Source organism: Doryrhamphus excisus, chromosome 11 (assembly GCF_030265055.1).
Source record: "Doryrhamphus excisus isolate RoL2022-K1 chromosome 11, RoL_Dexc_1.0, whole genome shotgun sequence".
Classification (NCBI taxonomy): Eukaryota; Metazoa; Chordata; class Actinopteri; order Syngnathiformes; family Syngnathidae; genus Doryrhamphus; species Doryrhamphus excisus.
The window spans coordinates 14,940,904-14,967,123 of NC_080476.1; the positions used below are offsets into that span (position 1 = coordinate 14,940,904).

The 26,220-nt window shown below is 38.4% G+C and overlaps 1 protein-coding gene across 10 annotated transcripts in view; it reads left to right on the plus strand.

The window, feature by feature from the left end:
• Positions 1-26,220, plus strand: part of auts2a (activator of transcription and developmental regulator AUTS2 a) — a 356,846-nt gene that overhangs the window by 63,957 nt on the left and 266,669 nt on the right. For all 10 annotated transcript variants that reach the window (XM_058086259.1, XM_058086252.1, XM_058086253.1 and 7 more), the window contains exon 4: positions 4,778-5,372. In XM_058086259.1, coding sequence (XP_057942242.1) covers positions 5,106-5,372 — 267 coding nt within the window. In that variant the 5' untranslated portion in view covers positions 4,778-5,105. The remainder of the gene's footprint in view (positions 1-4,777; positions 5,373-26,220) is intronic.

Sequence of the window (26,220 nt, forward strand, 5' to 3'; positions counted from 1 at the left end):
TTCTTCACTGTAAAGCGTATTTTGAAGAAGAGTATTTTGAGAGTATTTTGAAAAGCGCTATACAAATAAAATTATTTGTATTAATAAAATTAATAAAATTAATAATTTAATCTGTAAAAGTGTTATACTATCAGCTGTATGTTCTCATGTCCCTTTTTTCAGGAGCACTTTAAACATCAGACCACATCAAACTGTCATTTAATTTTATAGTTTTGTTCTTTTTTTTTTTTTTTTTACTAAATAAGACAAAAGTTTGTATGTTAAAAGTTGAAATACTACTAAGCAACTAGTGGGTCGGATTCTTACACTTGGTGGGCTGCATGTGGACCCCGGGCCGTAGTTTGCCCACCCCTGCATTGTTTTTGTCAGTCACTTTGTCACAACTATTGTGATGCTGACTCATTTTTATTGTACAACTTGGACTCTCCAATCATAGGGATATCACTTCATAATTAATAATTAATAATAATAACTCGCATGGATATGAAATCTTCAAGTCCACCACAGCCATCACTCGTCTCCTTTCCACGCTCCTCGGATGCCATCGCCCTATATAAAAACATCCACGCTGACTCCGTGGCCAAACGAACGGTCATTCCGAAGCGCGACAGGACTATTTGCACCGAGGAAGAAGCGTGCAGCCTGTCAAGCGGCACTGCGGCACCGCCATATCCCTGCGCCCCCGGTCCCCGCGTCTCCGGGATCCTGGAAGTCTGATCGGGGGAAAGAGAGAAGGAGGGCGCGTTGCCTTTGCGGGATCTATCTTGTCAGCTCCACAAAAAAAAAAAAAAACCTGCCGGTGCTTTTTTTATGATAGGAAATAAGTGACTGAAGACCTGCAACTTATCCGAAAGGTCCCGCCCCCACTCGCAAGGGTTTGCATTTCTTGCTTTTGCATGACGTGTTTTGGAGAGAGAGAGAGAGAAAAAAGAGGCTTGCTTTTGTTGCGTGGAGTGCGTGCGTGTGTGTGTATGTGCGTGTGCGTGTTGTGGTGGAAAATGCTGCCCGGCCAGGAGGCAGTGCCAGTACGCCTCTGTTGTAGACCGGATTACAGAACCGGAGATCTCATATTGACAGCGCCGAGCAGACAAAAAAAAAGAGACCGAGAGCGAAGACAAGAACTAAGACTGTGCTAGACCGGTTTTCTACTAGAGAGCGGTTTTTTGTGTGTCGTTGAACGGGACATCAGGTTTAAATGCATTCATTGTTGGTGAAGGTGCAGCGGCTGTTCGGCTTATTCTTCATTTTTTTGGCACCGTGTTGCTGCAATAGTTCAACATTTGCATGCAGGAATGTTGAGTCCATCCACCCCTGGAACCGATCCAATCCATTTGGGGGGGGGGGGGGGGCGTTTGTTGCAATTGTGCATGTTTTGTATCACTTTGCAGGATCTCCACTACAGGTGCATTGCAGGAATTGGGGCCCACTGACATTGGTAACCTGTGTCTAATGACTGAGTGTGGCTAATTGTGGTGGCAAGTGTGGCGATGCATTAAAGTTCTGTACAGCATCTACCCTATATGGAGGGGAAAAGGCTTTTGATCTTGATTATTTGATTGGTATCACTCGCTAAATGTACTGCAAAAAAGGCCAATAAGGATAATTCATAATGCCGCCTACAGATAACATACTAACTCCTTATTTTCTAAAATCACAAATACTTCAACTTGCTGATATAGTTCATCTTCAAACAGCTAAAATAATAATGCATAAGGCTAAAAATAACCAATTAGCTAAAAATGTCATCCAATACTTCTCTACAAGAGAGGAGAAATATGATCTCAGGGAAGAAGTACATTTGAAACACTTCTATGCTAGGACTACGTTAAAAAGCCATAGCATTTCAGTATGTGGAATCAAACTATGGAATGGATTGAGTAAGGAAATCAAACAATGTTGGTGTTTGCTAAATACAAGGATGAAGAGTCTTGAACCAGTCATGATGTGCTATATATATATATATATATATATATATATATATATATATATATCACTATATTGACACTTACTATGGTACCCATTATGTCATTGGATGGTCATATGACCTAGTACTTTGGTATGTGACAAAAGAAAATTAAATAAAAGTATTTTATGTAATTTATGTAATTTTATGTAATTTTATGTAATTTTATTTTATTTTATTTTAATAAAAATATTAGGAAAGCAGGAAGTGAACAAATGTAACAATTACCGATTGTAAAAGTATCACATGGAGGAGTATGATTTAATAAGCTTTGCTTCTTCCTACTCCTTTGAGTGGACATGTGGAACTGTGAACTGATTTATGTGATGCATTCAAGTGTAATCTGATGCATGTTCAAATGAAATTAAACCATTACCATTACCATATAGACATAGACCGGCATGGTTGCTTGGATAAAAATATTGTAATATTAAGTTATCATTTCATAGTGGCGGGTCGCACTTTCCTACAAACTTGCGTTTTTGTTATCAACTTAGACGTTGTTGATCAGTGGACAAGAATCTAAAAATGGTAACAGGCACTTTTAAAAAAAATATTAGCCATCATCCACAATCCGTACGGGCGACATGAACACACACAGCTTCTATTTTCTGTGTGTTCTGAAAATATAAAAACAGCAAAAAAAGAGTGTTATGGGATATACCTATTCTGTTTACAAAGCCTTTTATTAAAACCCCTCCAAATACCAACAAGGTTTAATGGTTGTATATCCATGTAGTATGTATATATATATGTAGTAACATGTAATACTTACGGTATTTTGGTCGGTTCAGTATTAGGGAATATCCTTCCTAGGAACATATCTAGCATTAACTTTTTCAAACTTCTCAACTTTTCTTCCAACTCCTTTTCAGACATGTGGAACTGTGAATTGTAACACGATGCATTCAATGTATACTGTACGAATGTTGGACATAAATTAAACCATAAAAGCTGAAATATGGAGCTGATGTGTTAGCGAGGCGGTGACACGCTGTGTGGTGAGGCTAGCCGCTAGCCGGCTAGTAGCCAGCTGATGTGATGTGGTGTGGTGTCGCTACACGAGTAGCGTAGTTCCTTGGCGTAACAATGGTGATAACGCTAATAATAACAAAGCGGTGGTTAATATGCAGGTCACATTATGTCAACGGATCATTGTTGGCGGTTTTTGGAGTTTTTTTTTTTTTTCATAAGGCTTCATCAACGGAATAGACGCGTCCTTCTTTTTAGATGTTTTTATATCTTGAGAATGCACTAAATTCCCCTAAAAAGTGCAGTTTTCCTATTAAGAAATGAAGTATTAAGTTGAACGGCCTGGTAGATTTCGGGTGTACTCGCTTGAGGCCATTTTGTACCGTGTTGGACTTGGACGCTGCTTGTGCCATCCTTTCTATACTGTTGTATTCCGGCAGTTTTCTTGATTTTGTGGATTATTTCCATTCCTGTTTTGAGTCATTCCGTAAGAATTTGCTATATCATTACAGTCATTCCGACTCGGCTACATTGTTTGTGTGCATGCAACCCCAGTTTCCCCAGGTGCATTATTTAAAAAAAAAACACACAAAAAAAAACTTAAACCAGGGGTCTCAAACACGCGGACCGTGGGCCAAATGTGGCCCGCAGGACACTAGTTTGAGGCCCCCGCCTTGATATGAAAGTTTAATGTTAGTGCGGTCTGCGCAAGTTTGATATGGATGCTGTATGGTATCATGTACCCAGAAAAAATTATTACGTTTGATTCATGTTCATGTTAAAGGTTAAATAACTGTTAATAGTTATCCTCCCTATCCGTGTGGAAGTGGTAAGTTTTTGGCTATTCAAGTTTAAAGGAAATAACTTGGAAGGCTACCGTTTAGGTCGCTAGCGCTCTAGTTTGCGAGTTAGCATGTGTCTCAAGACCCTGCAGTTGCGCAATATGTTGTAAATAAAAAAAGAGTATAAATGTGACTATAGTCGTGTTTTGTCATGTCTACAGGGCTCTAATAATGCTTTGTTCATTTTAATCTGAAAAAATAATTTGTCTACCCACCAACTATATTATGGTTTCTTAAGTTTTTATTATTTGCCGTTTTATTATTATTATTATATTTATTTATTTATTACTGATTGATTGATTTTCTTTATTCTCGATTTGTTTATTTATTTTTCATCTTACTTTGTGTAGAAAAATAAAAAGTAAGATATTTGAGAACAGTGGAATGTTTTATCAGAGCTTTTATTGTAGAAAATCGGAACCAAAGCAAAGTTTTTTTAAATTTTTTTATTTTTAATTTATGTGTTTTTTTGTTTTTTTTTGGAAAACCTGATGCGGCCCAGTCTCACCCAGACCCGAGTTCCAGTGGCCCCCCAAGTAAATTGAGTTTGAGACCCCTACCTTAAACTGTATTATGGAAAGCAGGAAGTGAACAAATGTAACAGTTACTGATTGTAAAAGTACCAGATGGAGGGGTAGGATTTAATAAGCTTTGCTTCTTCCGACTCCTTTCGGACATGTGGAACTGTGAACTGATTATGTGATGCGTTCAATTGTAATCTGAGGCATGTTCAAATGAAATAAAACCATTACCATTATCGGTTCTTCCGGTCGTGACACAAGACCAGGTCCAAAGCGGGTCCAAGCACGGTACAGTCGGAACCAAACCAAACCGTAACCATCATCATCAAACATTCATCTTGCATTGAGTAGAATGGCACAAAGCGTCTACATAGTCTGCCTCAGTATTTGGAAAACTGCTTAATTTACTACAAATCACAGTTGTACTCTTGAAGTGATCATGTTGCAAATCGCTTGCTCTTTCTTTCCTTGTCTGACAGGAAGACGAAGGCCAGTTTGGAGTCCTTGTGGAAGAAGAGCAGATGAGGAACTATGCGACGCCACGTGGTGGATCTGCTTTTTACAGAAGAAACAACTTTGTTACGATGCCGCCACGACGCCGTTAAAGGATGTGATGGATCGCTGCTAGAGACCGATGGTCGTCTCCATGCGGCTTCACCTTCCCTGTAGAAGGCTCCACCTCCTGGATGTTACATGGTTACCTTGGATCCACTTCCATCGATAACGTTCACTTGGATAACCTCGCTTATTTGGACCTCTGAAGACCGCTTCTCGTTAGGATAAGGGTTTTTTATTCGGAGCGTTCCCATGAAGGACATGGATGGCCCTCGATCCAGCGGAATGCACAAGAAGAGGAAGTCAAGGTCAGAGAGGACACGAGAAAGGAGATCAAACTGGATAAGTAACAATCACGTGAAGGGCTTCTCGTCTGACTCGGAGCGAGAGGGCGACAGGAAGCCCTCCTCGTCCCGTCCTAGACCGCCGCAGAGAAAACGAAAGGAGTCTACTTCTGCCGAGGAGGACATTATCGATGGGTTTTCCATCACCGGGTTCGTGACCTTGGAGGCACTGGAGGTAAGTACCGAACCATGAAGCCATAACTTAAATTGTGTGTTCGGCTTCCTGTCGGGTATCTGGTGCTGGTCGGATTGGTTCAAGCCGCCGTTTGTTATCCTGCTATTGTGGGAATCAAACGGTTGCCACTTTAAATGCAGCGCTTCCTTTCGGAGATGAATATCAACGTCCTCTCAGAGTTGTGTGTTCAGCTCCGGGTTTATTTTCCACAAGAGTTTTCCAGCAAAGTGGGTACTCCACATGTGGGATGGGATGTGGAGTGGCTGGCGTGCTTTCGCTCTCGCTCACGAGTGGTTAAAAAAAAAATTGTATTTGATCCTTGTCACAACAATTTAATCAGAGTGGCGGTAATTTGTAATTATGATCTCTCAGGGATGTTTTGGTATGAATTATGACTTGTATCAAGGAGTGGGATATTCGGTTACATGTACAGTCCTAGTACTATGTTGATCATCCCCATTGATCCCATTAGAGTTTAACATTGTTCCTTTTTGGGCCTGAATGAATCCCATACTATTCCACATATATATTTGATACGCTGATGTTTTTGTACAGTAATCCCTCGTTTATTGCAGTTAAAGTCTGATTCGTTACTCGTATAGTTAGACTCGACCCTGAAAATAATATTTTTAAAACTGTTAGCGCGCTTGAATGTCCGATGAAATTAGAATATCTGGAGAAAATGCAAAATTTATGGAAAATATGTTTGGCTAATCGGCTGCACGGCGGTCGAGTGGTTAGCGCACAGACCCCACAGCTAGTTTTCACAGTTTTATCAATTTTGGTATTTGATGTGGTCTGTTGTTTACAAAGTGCTCCTGAAAAAAGTGACACAAGCTAATAATAATAATAATAATACTAATAATAATAATAACAACAATAACAATAATAATAATAATAATAATAATAATAATAATAATAATAATAATAATAATAATAATAATAATAATAATAATAATAATAATAATAATAATAATAATAATAATAATGCCCTGTGATTGGCAGGGTGTACCCCGCCTCTCGCCCAAAGAGACCTGGGATAGGCTCCAGCACCCCCGTGACCCTTGTGAGGATAAGCGGTAGAAAATGAATGAATAATAATAATAATAATAACTACTGCACGGCGGACGAGTGGTTAACACAGACCACAGCTAGGAGACCGAGTTCAATCCCACCCTCGGCCATCTCTGTGTGGAGTTTGCATGTTCTCCCCGTGCATGCGTGGATTTTTCTCCGGGTACTCCGGTTTCCTCCCACATTCCAAAAACATGCTAGGTTAATTAGCGACTCCAAATTGTCAAAACTCCTTCAGTAGCGGCCATTTTAGACCATTTTGACTGATTTTTCAAGGCACACAGAATATTGTGTTCTACGGCTATACACACACGGAACCTACCAACAGAAAGATTAGACAGAAAAAAAATTGACATTTTTCTGTGCTTTTGGAAACAGCAGTAGAACATATGTAAGTTTCAGGTAAATACCAGTTCCTGACTAAAAAAAGGGAGATAAATTTCAAGCATAAATATTGTTTTGGGGCTGCATGGCGGTCGAGGGGTTAAAAGCTAGGAGACCCAAGTTCAATCCCACCCTCGGCCATCTCTGTGTGGAGTTTGCATGTTCTCCCCGTGCATGTGTGGGTTTTCTCTGGGTACTCCGGTTTCCTCCCACATTCCAAAAACATGCTAGGTTAATTGGCGACTCCAAATTGTCCATAGGTATGAATGTGAGTGTGAATGGTCGTTGGTAAAGTGACTATAGGGGTGTTATTTCAAATTTAGAGGACTCTAATCATGTTAAAAAGCCACATTCAGAAGGTCTTAACAGGAATTCCATGTTCTAACTATGAACGTTTAGAATTGATCAAAAAGGAAATTCACTTCCTGTGACTGGCTGGCGACCAGTCCAGGGTGTACCCCGCCTCTCGCCCGAAGACAGCTGGGGTAGGCTCCAGCACCCCCGTGACTCTCATGAGGATAAGCGGTAGAAAATCAACCATTTTTGAAAAACCACGATGGTGCGAATCCTCAAAATGTGATGCCAAAAGTGTAGTGGCAAATCCCAACAGAAGACACCTTTCATACAGAACAGGTCTGCACTATATGTCCTTTTATCAACCAAATAGCCTGATCTTATTTCTTATTTACGGCATGGCTTTTCTCACCCTGCAAATCCTTTTTTTTCCGAGACTTTGTTTGTACACGATGATATCCGAGATATCGTCACAAGGTCAGGTTGCCAGGGCTAACACAGTCTGACTTGCACTTTCTTATCGATGTGCGATGCTAATCTCGTGTCGCGTCGCTGTGTGACCGCATCTTGGGGATCTCAGCATTTGCATTTGTCCTCTCGTATCATTGTGATTGTCGGATTAAAACATTTTCGCTTGCTCAAGAGGCACTTTCACTTTCATTCACACGGATAAAGTCGCGGCCTTCTGAGCATGTGTTCTTTCCATCCCCTCATTTTGTTTGACCTTGTTTCCCAAGCCCTTTTCTGTCTGTCAATGCTGCCTTTTTTTTTTTTTTTAAGTATTCAAGCACTTTCAGAGATTAAGGTTAGTTGGCGACCGGAAAAAAAACCAAGTGGTTTCAAGTGAGCAGAGCTTGAAAGGTCATTTACTATCACAGAGCCACTAAAATACAGTACTTGAATCAGGTTTGCTATTATCCGGCAATGCTTTAGCGCCACGGTTAAGGGATTAGTACAATCAGAATTTAAATACAGTTTGTGTAAGCGCCGGTTCCTTGTTTACGTTGAAAATGTATGCTGAATTTGGCCACAGTTTGTATATATTTTGTGTTCAGAACGTATAGGAGGAATAATAGGAGTCTAAAGGCGACTATAGGGGTGTTATTTCATGTCTACAGGGCTCTAATAATGGCAAAATCTGTATTTAGAAATTAAATACAGTTTGTGTAAGTGCCGGTTTCTGGTTTACGTTGAAAATGTATGCCCAATTTGGCCACGGTTTGTATATATTTTGTGTCCCTAATGTATTTATCGTTTCAAAAAGTCTTTCAGCACTAGGGATTCTCCGCTTGAGTGTCCACCAATCAAAATTGTCCGATTTCCATGAAAAAAGCATGTGATGGGTATGTGCCTTGTAGCCTATGCATAGGAGTTGCACAATGTGGTGAAAACCAAGAATAATAGGAGTCTAAAGGTGACTATAGGGGTGTTATTACATGTCTGCAGTGCTCTAATAATGACAAAATTTGTATTTAGAAATTAAATACAGTTTGTGTAAGTGCCGGTTTCTTGTTTATGTTGAAAATATATGCCGAATTTGGCCACGGTTTGTATATATTTTGTGTTCCTAACGTATTTATCATTTCAAAAAGTCCTTGTTAGCAGTCTGTTAGCACTAGGGATTCTCCCAATCAAAATTGTATGATTTCTATTAAAAAAAAAAAAACATGTGATGGGTATGTGCCTTGTAGCCTATGCATAGGAGTTGTACAATGTGGTGAAAACCAAGAATAATATGAGTCTAAAGGCGACTATAGGGGTGTTATTTCATGTCTACAGGGCTCTAATAATGGCAAAATCTATATTTAGAAATTAAATACAGTTTGTGTAAGTGCCTGTTTCTGGTTTACGTTGAAAATGTATGCCGAATTTGGCCACGGTTTGTATATATTTTGTGTTCCTAACGTATTTATCATTTCAAAAAGTCCTTGTTAGCAGTCTGTTAGCACTAGGGATTCTCCCAATCAAAATTGTCTGATTTCTATTAAAAAAAAACATTTGATGGGTATATGCCTTGTAGCTTGTGCATAGGAGTTTACAATGTGGTGAAAACCAAGAATAATATGAGTCTAAACGTGACTATAGGGGTGTTATTTCATGTCTACAGGGCTCTAATAATGGCAAAATCTATATTTAGAAATTAAATACAGTTTGTGTAAGTGCCGGTTTCTGGTTTACGTCGAAAATGTATGCCCAATTTGGCCACGGTTTGTATATATTTTGTGTCCCTAATGTATTTATCGTTTCAAAAAGTCTTTCAGCACTAGGGATTCTCCGCTTGAGTGGCCACCAATCAAAATTGTCCAATTTCTATGAAAAAAAAAAAAAACGTGATGTGTATATGCCTTGTAGCCTGTGCATTGGAGCTGCACAATGTGGTGAAAACCAAGAATAATAGGAGTCTAAAGGTGACTATAGGGGTGTTATTTCATGTCTATGGGGCTCTAATAATGGCAAAATCTGTATTTAGAGTCATAAGCATGTTTCTAGCACTCTGAAATTCAAAAAGTCACTTGTCATGTCGATATGGAAAGAACCGCGATAAACAAGCGACGTGTGTAGTTTGACAGTCAATGTTAATTCAGTGGAAGGTCTCATTATTGTAATGTAACACATTCCCACAAATGGCATTTAAGCAGTAGAGCTGATGGTGTCAGTCGGCTTTTAATCAAAGGATGTGATAACTCATTCAATCTAATTTAGATGTAAATCATAGCGATTCACAAGTCCTGGATATAATAATTGAATAACTGCACTGCTTTGTCTACACATCTGGATATGATCTTGATATTCAATTACCAAACAACTCCTTGGTCTTCCTTAACCCTTGGATGCATAAGTGGGTCAAAAATGACCCGGTCAGGTTGTTTTCTTGAAATATCTTTGTAATGAAAAAATGTTATAATTTCATATTCCAGGTATTCCTAAAAAAACATGTTTTTGATATCATGCCTTTCACATTTTTAACTTATCTTTTATACATTTTAAGAAATTTTTGTGTTACTACCCCAACCTTCCATAAGTGGGTCAAAAATGACCCGGTCAGGTTGTTTTCTTGAAATATCTTTGTAATTAAATTTTTTTTAATCATTTCATATTCCAGGTATTCCTAAAAAAAACATGTTTTTGCTATCATATCACATTTTTAACTTACCTTTTATACATTTTAAGAAATTTTTGTTTTTGTGTTACTACCCCAACCTTCCATAAGTGGGTCAAAAATGACCCGGTCAGGTTGTTTTCTTGAAATATCTTCATAATGAAATTTTTTTTATCATTTCATATTCCAGGTATTCCTCAAAAAACATGTTTTTGATATCATGTCTTTCACATTTTTAACTCATCTTTTATACATTTTAAGAAATTTTTGTGTTACTACCCCAACCTTCCATAAGTGGGTCAAAAATGACCCGGTCAGGTTGTTTTCTTGAAATATCTTCATAATTAAATTTTTTTTAATCATTTCATATTCCAGGTATTCCTCAAAAAACATGTTTTTGATATCATGTTGTTCACATTTTTAACTTACCTTTTATACATTTCAAGAATTTTTTGTTTTTGTGTTACTACCCCAACCTTCCATAAGTGGGTCAAAAATGACGCGGTCAAGTTGTTTTCTTGAAATATCTTTGTAATGAACATTTTTTATCATTTCATATTCCAGGTATTCCTCAAAAAACATGTTTTTGATATCTTGCTATTCACATTTTTAACTTACTTTTATGCCACACACAATGGATCCTCACATTTTCTATTGTTGTACGGGGTCATTTTTTTTTTTCAAAGATGGAAAAAAGCGAAAAATGAAGATGTTTCTAACATGAAATCATTGTGTGGTCCTAAATATAATACTAAATATCATACAAGTGATTATTCCTAACCAAAATGGCAAAATTGTCATAAAAAGGCATTGATTCTAGTATGGGTGATTTTTGAGCCACTTATGGAAGAGTGTAGGGTCCAGTCACTCGTGCAAGTAGCACTTTGTGCTGTTTGTGGCCTGATTTCATCCCCGCCCTGGACAATGTACTCGATATTTGCTCCCGTTTTCTTAATGAAGTGTAATCTATACCATTCTTGGTTTTGATGAATGCCGCTCTATGGAGCCGTATGCGAACACATCACGGCACCAGTGGCTCCTTGTTTGAGTGAAGTTAAATTGTGATGAGGTCAGAGCCCCGAAGGAACATGCTAGCACTCTCCATCTGTCAGCACCATGCTGGAGTAACAGCTCCCAGGCCTGCTTGGCATGTGCATGCTGATATCTTAGCTTGACATTTTTCTCTTTTGCAAAGTCACCAAGGGGGGACTGCCTGGTCCACGATTAGGTTCTCATGAATTTACAAGTAGCGTGTGATTCATGTTGTTGTTGCGACATTGTCTTTACAATCTGAAATGATGTTGGAGTGGAAAATGATTGGAGCGTGTTTGGCTGCTACCGTTCAATACAGTGTTTTCTTTCTTTCTTTTTACCTACATACGCACTTTAGCCTCATTGTAATGGTAATGGCAATGGTTTAATTTCATTTGAACATGCATCAGATTACAATTGAATGCATCACATAATCAGTTCCCAGTTCCACATGTCCAAAAGGAGTAGGAAGAAGCAAAGCTTATTAAATCCTACCCCTCCATCTGGTACTTTTACAATCAGTAACTGTTACATTTGTTCACTTCCTGCTTTCTTAAATTAAATTAAATTAAATTAAATTAAATTAAATTAAATTAAATTAAATTAAATTAAATTAAATTAAATTAAATTAAATTAAATTAAATTAAATTAAATTAAATTAAATTAAATTAAATTAAATTAAATTAAAATAATTTTTTTGTCACGTACCAAAGTACAAGGTGATGTGACCATACAATGACATAATGGGTACCATAGTAAGTGTCAATATAATGATATATGTATAGCACATCATGACTTTTGTTCACTTCCTGCTTTCCTATTTTTATTTTTATTTTTATTTTTATTTTTATTTTTATTTTTATTTTTATTTTTATTTTTATTTTTATTTTTATTTTTATTTTTATTTTTATTTTTATTTTTATTTTTATTTTTATTTTTATTTTTATTTTTATTTTTATTTTTATTTTTATTTTTATTTTTATTTTTATTTTTATTTTTATTTTTATTTTTATTTTGACCTCAAGCGAGGGATTTTATAATTTTTCAGTCATATTTCTGTCTTATGATAATACAGTGGAATTCTCAGTTCATGTTGAAAATTTACACCAACATTTATCCTCTGTTTGCGTACATTTTGCGGTTATTTTATCATGTTGTTAATACGCTTGGCGAGTCGAACTATATTATTAACACAAAACATCCTCGTTAGCAGTCGATTAGCTTGCTAATTCACTGAAACAGGAACAGGAAGTCAATGACGTCTATGATGTCATCAGCGTTTGACTCTGTAGTTCCGTGCTTGCTAGCACAGTTATGCCACAAGTCGAAAAACTGTGAACACGAAACACATTTTTCTAGTTTCATATATCATCACAACATGTTTGAATGTCTTATATTTGGATTTTAGTTCAATTTACACACATAATTTGCTGAAATAAGCACATCTTTGAAACAGCATGCTTTATTAATTCATCTGCTTTTGAAGAAACGTGATAGAGGGAAACCCCAAAATTTGAAGACGAGGGATTAGATGGTGAGGAGAGGTTTTTAGCACATCTTTTCTCAAATGTAGCATGAAATGACAAAGATAAAGGAGTGATTTCCAGACTGCACATACACAGCTACAAAGGGGCCGGATTTAAAGTGATTATTAAAATGTCGCCTTCGTTGCTTTGATTCGTCATGTCCAAAAACACGCACACGTATTGCTGACCTTTGATATCACATGGCACAACACCTGTAGGCTAAGACAAATGTCTCTTATTAATACCAGTTTGCGCCATTTTCCTGGCCAGCAGTTTAACATCATCCCATTACATGACTGACTGCATGTGATAATGCCAGCGACGGCGGTGAAGTGGTGCTGTGCAAATGAGGACATTTGTCATTTTGTCTTTGTCTACTCACGATTAAAGGAATGGTAATGGTTGAATTTCATTTGAACATGCATCAGATTACAATTGAATGCATCACATAATCAGTTCACAGTTCCACATGTCCAAAAGGAGTAGGAAGAAGCAAAGCTTATTAAATCCTACCCCTCCATCTGGTACTTTTACAATCAGTAACTGTTACATTTGTTCACTTCCTGCTGTTTTTTTTTTGTTTTGTTTTGTTTTGTTATTTTATTTTATTTTATTTTATTTTATTTTATTTTATTTTATTTTATTTTATTTTATTTTATTTTATTTTATTTTATTTTATTTTATTTTATTTTATTTTATTTTATTTTATTTTATTTTATTTTATTTTATTTTATTTTATTTTTGTCACATACCAAAGTTCAAGGTGATATGACCATACAATGACATAATGGGTACCATAGTAACTGTCAATATATAGTGATATTATAGCAGGGCTCTACGTTAAAAACAAAAATGACTTGCCCATGGGGAATCCTTAAGGTGAGAACTACTTGCCCGAACTTGCCCCATGTAAAATGAAAAGACTGCCATAATGATATCATATATCAATATATGCTGATAATTCATCAGATAATAGTACTGATGCATTGTATTTGGAGGAATGTCTGAAAATTTGTGGAGATGTATGTTAACATGGCAAGCCATGCTACCTTACACATGGTAGTCGTAGTAAGCAGTGATATTTATAAGTTGTGCACCACAATGAAACATTTGACACATTTGTGTACTAGTAAAGTGTTTTTAATCCAGAAAAAAATGCTCAATGGTCAAACAATAATTTGTGAAGCAAAGGTGAGAAAAATCCACAGAGAAATGAAACCGCTAGGTTTTGTAGCTTGTGCAAAATCAGCACTTGGTATTGGATCTAATGGGTGGTGTTTCATTGTGACCACTTCAAATTGTCACAGCAAAGTGATTCACTCACCTGTGCCATCATTTGATTTGCTGCCGCTAATAAAATACTTGTTTAGGAGGCACTGGTTCATCACTTTTTGCTGTTTTCCTTCAGAAGTTGTTGAAGAATTAGACGATGTTGGCAGGGACGCCATGATAGATGTTTTCCTAGTAAAACGATCGCTGATTGGTTGATCGCGAACAAGAACGGGTGTGGGTAAAACGCGGATTGTGGATTACGGACCGCGGTCTAAATAAACGATTCTGATTGGTCCATTTCAAGATTTGCAAGGATTGCTTTGCAAATTACCACCGGAATTACGCAGTCCGTGTTTTACCAACACCCAACAAGAACCGCTTTAAAAACAACTCTTGGCAGTACGAAATGCTAAAGTGCACTTGCCCGACGGGAATATTAATGATTGGATTTACTTGCCCGAATTTTGTTTTAACTTGCCCCGGGCCATCGGTACAACGTTATTGTCGAGCCCTGTATAGTATAGTGTAGTGTTATAATTATTGATTTTTTTTTTTTAATTAAAAAATGTTTTTTTAATGAAAAAAAATATTTATTAAATGTTTAAATTATTTATGTATTTATTTATTTTTTGTCACATATGATATGACCATACAATGATATGTGTACCATAGTAACTGTCAATATAGTGATATTATAGTATAGTGTTATTTTTTAAATTTTTTAAATTTTTTGACATTTTTTTAAATTAAAAAAAAAATATTAAATTTATGAATTTATTATTTATTCATTTATTTATTGTCACATATGATACGAGCATCCATATCCAATATTTTGTATTATGTCAACTATATTGGGTAATATGAGTGTAAAGGTGACTATAGGGGTGTTATTCCATGTCTAGAGGGCTCTAATAAGGCAAAAAATAAATAAATTAGAAGGTCTTAAACACGTTTTCTATCCTCCAAGTATGAAAATATCCCATTTAAAAAAAAAATCCTACTTTGTGGAAATTCACTTATTTTATACTTACGCTCAAAGCTTCTACAGCTCAGAAGAGGCATTTGAGATTCTCGTCTCAGCCTCATTTTAGTTGATACTTAAGGGAAATGAAGTGAGACAACCATCGCCGTGATAAATGATCAACATTTGTAATAATAAAACGATAACAAATATGTTTTGTGTTCACATTTGTGGCTTCCTGGAAGGCATTAATTAAATTTGCATAATTTCTTATGGGAGTCGGACCTCCGGGAATGACACTAACCAAGGTTCCGTTGTATTTGTGATTGTTACATCACTTGTGTTATTTGTGTCAAAGCCACACTGAACTTGGAAAGGCGGCGCATTTCAAACACGAGCAGCAGCAGCAGCAGCAGCGGCGCCGTCGATTAAAGCCGAGTCTGCATTTTATGAAATAATAGCTGCATTGCTAAGTAGTCAGACCTTCAAATAGCAGCAAAATAACTAATTGATGGTTATTGACATTTAAAGTACTACAGGAGACTACAGCAATGATGTCAACATAGGGTTTTTTTCCACCCGTGCGTTATATCCTAATGAAGATGATGAATCGAAGCCGAGCAGGCCGCTTTTCTTGCTTTTCTGGTGCGTCGGGCGTAGGATGATGCTGTTGGCAACATTTCAAAATGGCAGCATTTCAAAAACAATTGATTTTCCTTTGCACGGCTCTTAAAACGGTGTAAGTGCACGTGGAGAAGAGCACATTGATCGGGTACATCAGCGTAAGAAGAGGATTAATGTAAAATCAAATGTATCGACGGCTTGTTTCTGAAAGAATGAAAACAAAGCACATTTCGAATCATCTGGAGACGTCGCGATGAAGACTGGTTTCCTTCAAAATTTGGTCACAGACGGCAACATTCCTGTATGTAGTATAAACTATACACTATACATTATACACTGTACAGCAGGGGTCTCAAACTCAATTTACCTGGGGGCCACTGGAGCTAGGGTCTGGGCAAGGCTGGGCCGCATCAGGTTTTCCAAAAAAAAAAACAAAAAAACGCATTTATTAAAAACAGAAAAATATACAAACTTTTTCAGTGCTTTGGTTCCGATTTTCTCAAATATCTTAATTTTTATTTTTCTGCACAAAATAAGATGAAAAATAAATAAACAAATCAAGAATAAAGAAAATCAATCAATCAGTAATAAATAAATAAATATAATAATAATAAAACGGCAAATAATAAAAACTTAAGAAACCACATATAGTTGGTGGGTAGACAAATGATTTTTTTCAGATTAAAATGAACAAAGCATTATTAGAGCCCTGTAGACATGACAAAACACGACTATAGTCACATTTATACTCTTTTTATTTACAACATATTGCGCAACTGCAGGGTCTTGAGACACATGCTAACTCGCAAACTAGAGAGCTAGCGACATAAAACGGTAGCCTTCAAGTTATTTCCTTTCAACTTAAATAGCCAAAAACTTACCACTTCCACATGGATAGGGAGGATAACTATAAACAGTTATTTAACCTTTAACATGAACATTAATCAAACGTAATAATTTTTTCTGGGTACATGATACCATACAGCATCCATATCAAACTTGCGTGGGGCTGCACTAACATTAAATTTTCATATCAAGGCGGGGGCCTCAAACTAGTGTCCTGCGGGCCACATTTGGCCCTGGTTTAAGTTTTTTTTTTTTTTTTTTTTTTTTTAAATAATGTACCTGTCGAAACTGGGGTTGCATGCACACAAACAATGTAGCCGAGTCGGAATGACTGTAATGATTTCGCAAATTCTTAAGGAATGACTCAAAACGGGAATGGAAATAATCCACAAAATCAGGAAAACTGCCGGAATACAGCCGTATGGAAAGGATGGCACTAGCAGCGTCCAAGTCCAACACGGTACAAAATGGCCTCAAGCGAGTACACCCAAAATCTACCAGGCCGTTCAACTTAATACTTCATTTCTTAATAGGAAAACTGCACTTTTTTAGGGGAATTTTGTGCATTCTCAAGATATAAAAACATCTAAAAAGAGGGACGCGTCTATTCATATTAGGCTGCGTGTTTGAGACCCCTGGTCTAGAGGTACCGCCTAGCAGCTTGAGATCCCAACAGGACTCTATCCTTAAAAACCTGCCCCCCCGTGGTGCAAATACACACACAAAAAAGGCTTAAGCTTTCCTCGCTGCACTGCTTTTAGTATGCACTGTGTGGTGAAGCATAAAAGAGTCTCTCCAGCAAAAAAAAAAAGTGCCAAAATGCATCATCATGGGGGCTATTACACACAACAGAGAGCAAGTGATTTCAGCCACGGCTCCACTTCAGACGTACCATTTTTCCAATCAGCGTCCACAAACATTTATCTCCCTCAGTCACCAAAGATGAGACGACAAAGAAAATGGCCTGCACTCAGCGACGGAAACGTCTTCTGTTTAACTCACACAACTCCTTTATATCATGATTGTGATTGGCTGGCGACCGGTCCGGCCCAACCAAAGTCAGCTGGGATAGACTCCAGCATACCTCCATGTAAATGAGAATAAGCGGCATAGACAACAGAACGCTGTAATTAAACACAACGCATCACCGTCATGGCCGACATATCACACGTTGTAAATATTTCAGAGATTCCCGAAGCGGCGTGCAAAAGCAGAACGTGAACGCATCCCCAAGGTCCCATTCCTGCTGCTGCATGTCAGCTCGGAACACCGATGTCGCTTGTTGCACAAGTCCCTCGCCGCACACCTATTTGCTTTGCCTGAGTTCATGTGAATGTGTCGCCGTCAGTTTTTCCCCCCCTCCCCATGACTGACACGAGGGGGGGGCATGTGACTCCACTGTTTATGAATTCAAGCGTGATCATCGTCTACATATTTAAACCGGAGCCCCTTTACATGTTGCTTACACAGTGCAACATGAAAATAATTAGCGTGTACCGAAACGTAGATTGTTGTTGTTATATATAAAATACTCTTGACTAGTTTACTGCTTTTGATACAATGTACTTGCATTATTATGCCATAAAATTATATTACTACCATTAAGAAATTACCACAAAAATAATGTTGTTTATCGGCAATAATTTGCAGGACAAGCTGCACGTTGGTCGAGTGGTTAGCACGCAGACCTCACAGCTAGGAGACCAGAGTTCAATTCCACCCTCGGCCATCTCTGTGTGTGGAGTTTGCATGTTCTCCCCGTGCATGCGTGGGTTTTCTCCGGGTACTCCGGTTTCCTCCCACATTCCAAAAACATGCTAGGTTAATTAGCGACTCCAAATTGTCCATAGGTATGAATGTGAAGAGAAGACAGCCAAATCGAAAGTTATAGTCGTCCCTCGCAGTTAAATAATCGCTCCGTTGCTATGTACGTTTTTCCGAAATTAATTGACAAATCGTTGCTGTTTCATGGTAAACTATGGTCTATTATTAGTAAATACAAGTGATGCAGACTGTAGTATTCAGCCATGGCATATCCGACAGTGGAAAAAAGGTTCTTCTCACATTCCGTGTGGAAGTGGTATTTTTTTATTTTTTATTTTTTTTAGCTTCTTAAGTTTAGAGGAGGCCGCACGGTGATCTAGTGGTTAGCGTGCAGACCTCACAGCTGAGATACCCGAGTTCAATCCCACCCTCGGCCATCTCTGTGTGTGGAGTTTGCATGTTCTCCCCGTGCATGCGTGGGTTTTCTCCGGGTATTCCGGTTTCCTCCCACATTCCTAAAACATGCTAGGTTAATTAGCGACTAGCAAATTGTCCATAGGTATGAATGTGAGTGTGAATGGTTGTTTGTCTATATGTGCCCTGTGATTGGCTGGCCACCAGTCCAGGGTGTACCCCGCCTCTCGACCGAAGACAGCTGGGATAGGCTCCCGCACCCCCCGTTACCTTTGTGAGGATAAGCGGTAGAAAATGAATGAATTACTGTTTTGTGGTTGAATACGGCCACAAAATATATTAATATTAATAGTCCAAAAATTATGATACCATATCATGATATAGTAAAGGAAATATTGCACATCGTTCACTCTGTGAAGTTGTGGAATTGACGTTTGTGACACATTTTTTCTTGCAGGCCATTCATACTGTCTGTCAAACATTTGCAGCATTTCTTGAAATGAATTCTTTATTTTTAGACTATTAGCCACTGGTTAATTGGCGACTCCAAATGGTCCATAGGTATGAATGTGAGTGTGATTGGCTGGCCACCAGTCCCGCCTCTCGCCCGAAGACAGCTGGGATAGGCTCCAGCACCCCCCGCGACCCTCGTGAGGATAAGCGGTAGAAAATGAATGAATGTCGGCTCCATCGGGTCGTCACCTTCAACTCTCACTGGATTGGTTCGCAGCCGAGTGTGAAACAGCCTGGGTGAGAATCCAGCACCTCCGAATCCGACTCCACGGTTCTCGGCGCGTGCCAGTTCTGCCTCGGATATGAGATCCTGCCCTTAAGTGGAGAAGTTTAAGCACCTCGGGGTCTTGTTCACAAGCTAAGGAAGGATGGAATGCCGGATCGACAGGCGAATTGATGGAGCTTCTGCAGCGATGCGGACACATTGGCATTGGTCTGTGGGAGCTGAGCAAGGCTCTCAATTTACCGGTCGATCTCCGTTCCCGCCCTCACATCTGGTCATGAGTTATGGGTAGTGACTGAAAGAACAGCAGTTTCATGAACAGCTGACGCTGTAAACCAATTTTCTATTTCTAATAAAAACATCCATTTGGACCAACAATTGATAACTCCGGTTGCCGCAGGAAGTGCCCCCCCCCCCCAAATCACTGCCTGTCTACTGGTTTAGCGGTTCCACATAGTGAGCGTTGCCGCGTGATAAGAACCATAAGGAATAGGTGGTGGAATTCCACAGGTCATCTCAGGTTTTGATGACTTTTATGACGAGCACTTCGCTCATAATAAGCCGGCATATCAAAATACTGATCGGCGAATATGACGCTGCGTTCCGGTTCAGCCAATATCCGTCAACTTCGCGCCGCCATTGAAGAGGTGTGGACCAACATTCCACAGACCATAATGCTGAGTGTTTTGTTTTGTTTTTTTTTTTGACCACCCCAGACCTCTATCCGATTAAACTGCTTTTGGGGTGGCCTTTTATTGTTGCCACCCGAGGGCACACTTCAGAGTCTTGATATGTGTCACCTCTATCTAAGGAGAAATAAGATATGCCTTAAGATATGCCTTTATTCGTCCCTCAGTGGGGAAATTTGTAATACTCACAGATTTAGATTTGTGTCCAATATTTGAGAGAAACTGGTCTTTTGGGTACATTGGAAAAGTTATACGTCTTGAGTTCAGCTCGTTAGAGATGGTAGCAAAAGCAAAATTCGTATTTAAATTTGGTAATGGTAATGGTTTAATTTCATTTGAACATGCATCAGATTACAATTGAATGCATCCCATAATCAGTTCATAGTTCCACATGTCCAAAAGGAGTAGGAAGAAGCAAAGCTTATTAAATCCTGCCCCTCCATCTGGTACTTTTACAATCAGTAACTGTTACATTTGTTCACTTCCTGCTTTCTTGAATTAAATTAAATTAAATTAAATTAAATTAAATTAAATTAAATTAAATTAAATTAAATTAAATTAAATTAAATTAAATTAAATTAAATTAAATTAAATTAAATTGTCACATTTTAGCTAATTGGTTATTTATTAAATTAAATGAAACTCAACTAAACTCAACTAAACTCAACTAAACTCAATTAAATTAAATTAAATTAAATTAAATTAAATTAAATTAAATTAAATTAAATTAAATTAAATTAAATTAAATTAAATTAAATTAAATTAAATTAAATTAAATTAAATTAAATTAAATTAAATTAAATTAAATTAAATTAAATTAAATTAAATTATTTTTGTCACATTTGTCACATTTTAGCTAATTGGTTATTTATTAAATTAAACTCAACTAAACTCAACTAAACTCAACTAACTCAATTAAATTAAATTAAATTAAATTAAATTAAATTATTTTTTGTCACATTTTTAGCTAATTGGTTATTTTTAGCCTTATGCATTATTTTAGCTGTTTGAAGATGAACTATATCGGCAAGTTTAAGTATTTGTGATTTTAGAATCCTTTAAAATTTGAATATTTGTGTTGACTGTGTGATTGTCAAGTGTTTTTTTTTTTTTTTTCTTGGACCAGAAAAGTATTTGTATAAGAAACGTCTTTCTGACTTTACATTCAGTGTTTATTGACGCCACTGGTGCTTATGTTTTATGCTAAGTACGTTCTCTGTTCACTGGCGCTAAGCATGACGTCATCGTTGAGATGTTGTTGATGACACACGGGTGGCAAGTATGTCTGCTGTGTTAAATACCGCCCTCCTCGTCCTCGTCTTCCCAACTTGTCCTCCTAATCAATGCAAATGCAAATGAATTTGCGTGCTCCATTGCTTACGGTATTGACTTGTTTCCAATGTGACTCCGCCATTAGTGGCCGATAATCTGTGAGGGGATTCAAGCCTGTGGGCTCAGGCTGCACCCTGCAGAGGCATCTCCATGTTCAGGTGTTTCTCATGTTGGCTTTAACTGCATGGAAAAGGTCCTGCAGGATCAAGATTAATTGAGGGTATTATTCCACAGCACAGTGTCGACTGTCTTTTTTTTTTTTTTTTTACTTTTTCCTCTTGTTTGTCTTGTCCTTTTCCTCCTTGTCTCTCAGCCATTGATTTCATTTAGTCTTGTTAGCCACCCTGTTCCTTCCCGGTCAGCCAATCAGCACCTTACCTGCCCTTTTGCTCGCCTCAACTGCGTCTCATTTGTGTGATTTATGTCAGTTGTCTTGTCAGGCTCTCGTTGTTCATGTTGCTGTGCGCCGTTCTTCTCGGCGTCTGTTCCACACCTGCCTTCCTGACACTATTAATTTGGAGTCAACATAACCAATGCCACACTGTTAGCGAGGGACATGTATCACAGGTGGGGTTGACAACCGTCACGTAAAACACAATCCAGCTGTATTTACTGTAAAAAGTATGCATAATGTATTGAGCTGATAATAAGGGATGTTCCTTATTATGTGGGAATCGAATTGCTCCATAGGCAGTCTCATTATATAACTACATTTTTATGTGTACGTATGGTAAACACTCGGTATATACGCCTCTGAATGTACAGCGTCTTTATTGGTTTACGCTTTTGCTAGCAGCTTGCTCGCTTTCCTTTTTAGATGACTAAAACTGAAGAGACACAGGAAATAGTAGTGGAAAAATCAGATGACATACAACTGACAATATTGCAATATTTCCTTTACTATATCATGATATGGTATCATCATTTTTTGACGATTAATATATATTGTGGCCGTATTCAACCACAAAACTGTAATTCATTCATTCATTTTCTACCGCTTATCCTCACGAGGGTCGCGGGGGTTGCTGGAGTCTATCCCAGCTGTCTTCGGGCGAGAGGCGGGGTACACCCTGGACTGGTGGCCAGCCAATCACAGGGCACATATAGACAAACAACCATTCACACTCACATTCATACCTATGAACAATTTGGAGTCGCCAATTAACCTAGCATGTTTTTTTTGGAATGTGGGAGGAAACCGGAGTACCCGGAGAAAACCCACGCATGCACGGGGAGAACATGCAAACTCCACACAGAGATGACCGTGGGTGGGATTGAACTCGGGTCCTCTAGCTATGAGGTCTGCACGCTAACCACTGCGCGCTAACCGTTTTTCATCATAAAAAAACAACAACAAAGGTTTAGTAATCAGCAAAACTTAGCTAACTAACTTAGCTAAGTTTCAGGAAAATATCCGTTCCTGACTAAAAAATGAAGAAAACCGGCTTACAAATATTCACCCACCTTGCCTCCATGGTGTCCACTGTATGAATTTTTGGTGGTGGTTTGAATCAGTCAACCTCAGGGCAGCTGTGGCTACAGATGTAGTTTACCACCACCGGTGTGTGACTGAATAATGGTTGACTTTTTTGGGTACCTTGTAAAAAGGTGCTTTATAAAATCAATCAATTTATTATTATTATTATAGATACATCGAGATCAGATTGTCACTGAAAAATGATCTCTCTCTCATCATAATTTCATAATTATAACATCATAATTTACATGCTTTATTTCTGTATGTTCTGTTTCAATTGTTTGGAGAGCCGTAGGGAAGACTGTTGTTGTTGGTAATAAGCATTTTTAATAAGCGGCACATTTGGTTGTGATTAGTCCACGTATGGTTCGGCTGTAATGACGTCGCCCAATACCAGATGTTTAGAACAGGCTTAATGTCAGCTTATGTGAGTAGTTAGCATCGTCGTCTCTCCAATTTCAGCATCTTTTTTTTTTCTTTCTCTCCATCTTTGGCAACACCTCCGCAGGGAATACTGCAATAATTGGTTCCTTTTTTTACGAAAAATTAGGTCAGAAGAAGAAAGTGTAGCAGACATTGTCACCTTGCATGGCATGAGACGACTTGGTTAATCTCGCTATCTTTTTATCTCATTTCATTTGGTAAAGAAATGTATTATCTCAATGTATTGTTAAATTATCTTAATTAGTGGGAAAAATAACGAAAAGGCCCTAAGCTGGCCGCTTATTGTCTTAATATTCACAAACAATGAGATTCATTGCTATTTGTGCAAAAAAAAAAATCAAATTTTATTCAATTTTTTAGGGTATTTGTCCCTCGGCACTTGATGTTTCGATTTTGTGGCTTTCCAAATATATTCATATAAAAATCATATTTTGGTATTTTCTGGACTATAAGTTGCACTTGGCCTTGTGTGACTTATACTCTGGAGCGACTTATAGTCCAGAAAAATACGATAATTTATTTTTATTAACGACTCACTGTCTCCCACCACACGTAGATGGGACCATCTCGTCTCAACGAAACCAGCTCAGGCATCCCACTGATTGAGTGGGTGAGTTATATTTCCCCTGCACTTAACATTTGCTTTTAGCCCCGTCGTGTTATTTTATTTTTGCTGTATTTTTCTGCCACACATTTCCGGTCCGTGGTGCAAAAAAGGTTGGGGACCCCAGCGTTAGACGTGCAGCATCTGTACTCCACTGTTTGTATCATAGTGCCAATATAACATATGATAAATGATATGGAGCTAATATCCAATAGCAATATCAGTACGGAACACCTAGTTACGATACGATTGTAATGGAGGGATTCTGCTGTAGTGCCCTTGTGCCCCAACGTGGGTCTGCTGTGCTTTGCTCCTTGCAGGCCGAATCCCTATAAAACAGCCACGGAGGACAACCACCTGATGATCCCACACAAACACATAAAGACATAAAGACACATCTGCATATCCATGCAGGAAGCCAAGAAAACAAAGCAGCCATGTAACGAGGCAGCCCGAATGCTTATCATAAAAAGTAATAGCTACTCAGGGATTGTGGGCTCTTAATGATGACAGTGGCACCGATAAATATGCACTTTCATCTTAGCGGCTTGTTTGCACAATACCTGATGGGAGCGTTTAGAGATGGAGAGCCAGCGAGCCCAGAAGTGATGACGGGGCGAGCGTAAGCCTCGTGTGTACTGAATGATGAACAAGACTGAGAGAGCCACTAGCTAACACCCTAACGTGGATATATTTCCCACTTTTAGTATTTGGACAGTAACGATTCTTTTTTCAGTCGGTTACCGTATTTTCTGGACTATAAGTCGCTCCGGAGTATAAGTCGCACAAGGCCAAAAATGCATAATTAGGTAGAAAAAAACATACACAAGTCGCACTGGAGTATAAGTTGCATTATTTGCGGGTAATGTAACACTATGCAACATTATGCATTAACACTTTTTTCATTTATAAGTCGCTCTGGAGTATAAGTCGCAGGAACAGCCAACCTAGGAAAAAAAGTGTGACTTAAAGTCCGGAAAATACGGTATTTGGACGGTAACAATTGTTTTTTCAGTCGATTATCGTATTTTCTGGACTATAAGTCGCTCTGGAGTATAAGTCACACAATGCCAAAAATGCATAATTAGATAGAAAAAAATATACATAAGTCGCACTGGAGTATAAGTCACAGGAACAGCCAACCTAGGAAAAAAAGTGTGACTTATAGTCCCGTAAATTTATTATTTCTGTGCGACCCAGTAGCAAATTCGCCACGGACCGGCACCGGTCCCCGGCTCGGTGGTTGGGGACCCCTGTGCTAACGTGCTAACAAAGTGAGCAGGTGTGAGACAGTATTTTCCGTAAAATTTTAAATATTCAAATTCAAATGTAACTATAGTTTGTGCATTCCTGGAGGACTCGAACCTGGAGCCACCCGCCGTGGCCCAGCAAGGTGCACTGTAATCGGGCACGGAGGTCTGTTGCAAACCTTTTGCACTTTTCAAATGTACGGTGCTGGTCTTTGTTGTTTTTGTGTGCTCAATAATTAGTTAGGCACACTTGGCTGTACAAAATAATAATAATAATAACCCAGATGGGGAACAGCCAGTTTATGTTATGATAGATCGGGTCACCCTGTTAGGAAGAAAACTGTTCAGCAGTGTGAGTCTCCTGTTTCTGCATCACTGTCACTTATGTCAATTTTTTTTTCTAAAGCCACAAATGGCTCCCTCGCCTCATGTGGACGTTCCAAACCACACATCCATCTCCGCTACGAGCACGCCGGAACTGGTGTGTCACATGCGTGCACGTGCGTTTTCATGTGTAGATTTTTCACCGAGCCCCCAAGTATTTCATCTTCCTCTTCATTCATCTTTGATACGTGGAGCCGCAAAGAGAAAAGACGCATAAATAATGCACTTCATAACCACTGGGGCGCCTTTGACAATAAATATGGTGCCATACGAAGCATTCAGTTGATAATGCAAGAGTGCTGTTTATGCTTGACCTGTACGTATATCAAAGAGGCTAGTGATGGCTGTCACCATGAATGCAGCACAATAGCTCTTTCTATGTGGACGCTTATGCCTACTCAACTGCTATATTGGTTTAAGCCAATATGTCTGTATTTGTATCCAGCATCCAAGCACCATGTGTTTACATCCAATAAAGTGTAATATGTAATATATTCAGCGCTGTCCTAAGGATTGCCACATGAGGACTCAAATCAATCACGCCGCCAGTTGCCAGCTTTATTGTGGGAAGGGAGCCGTGTTTCGGATTTGCTTATGATAACAACGACACAAACCAGTCAGAGAAAACGCGGGCCTGTGAT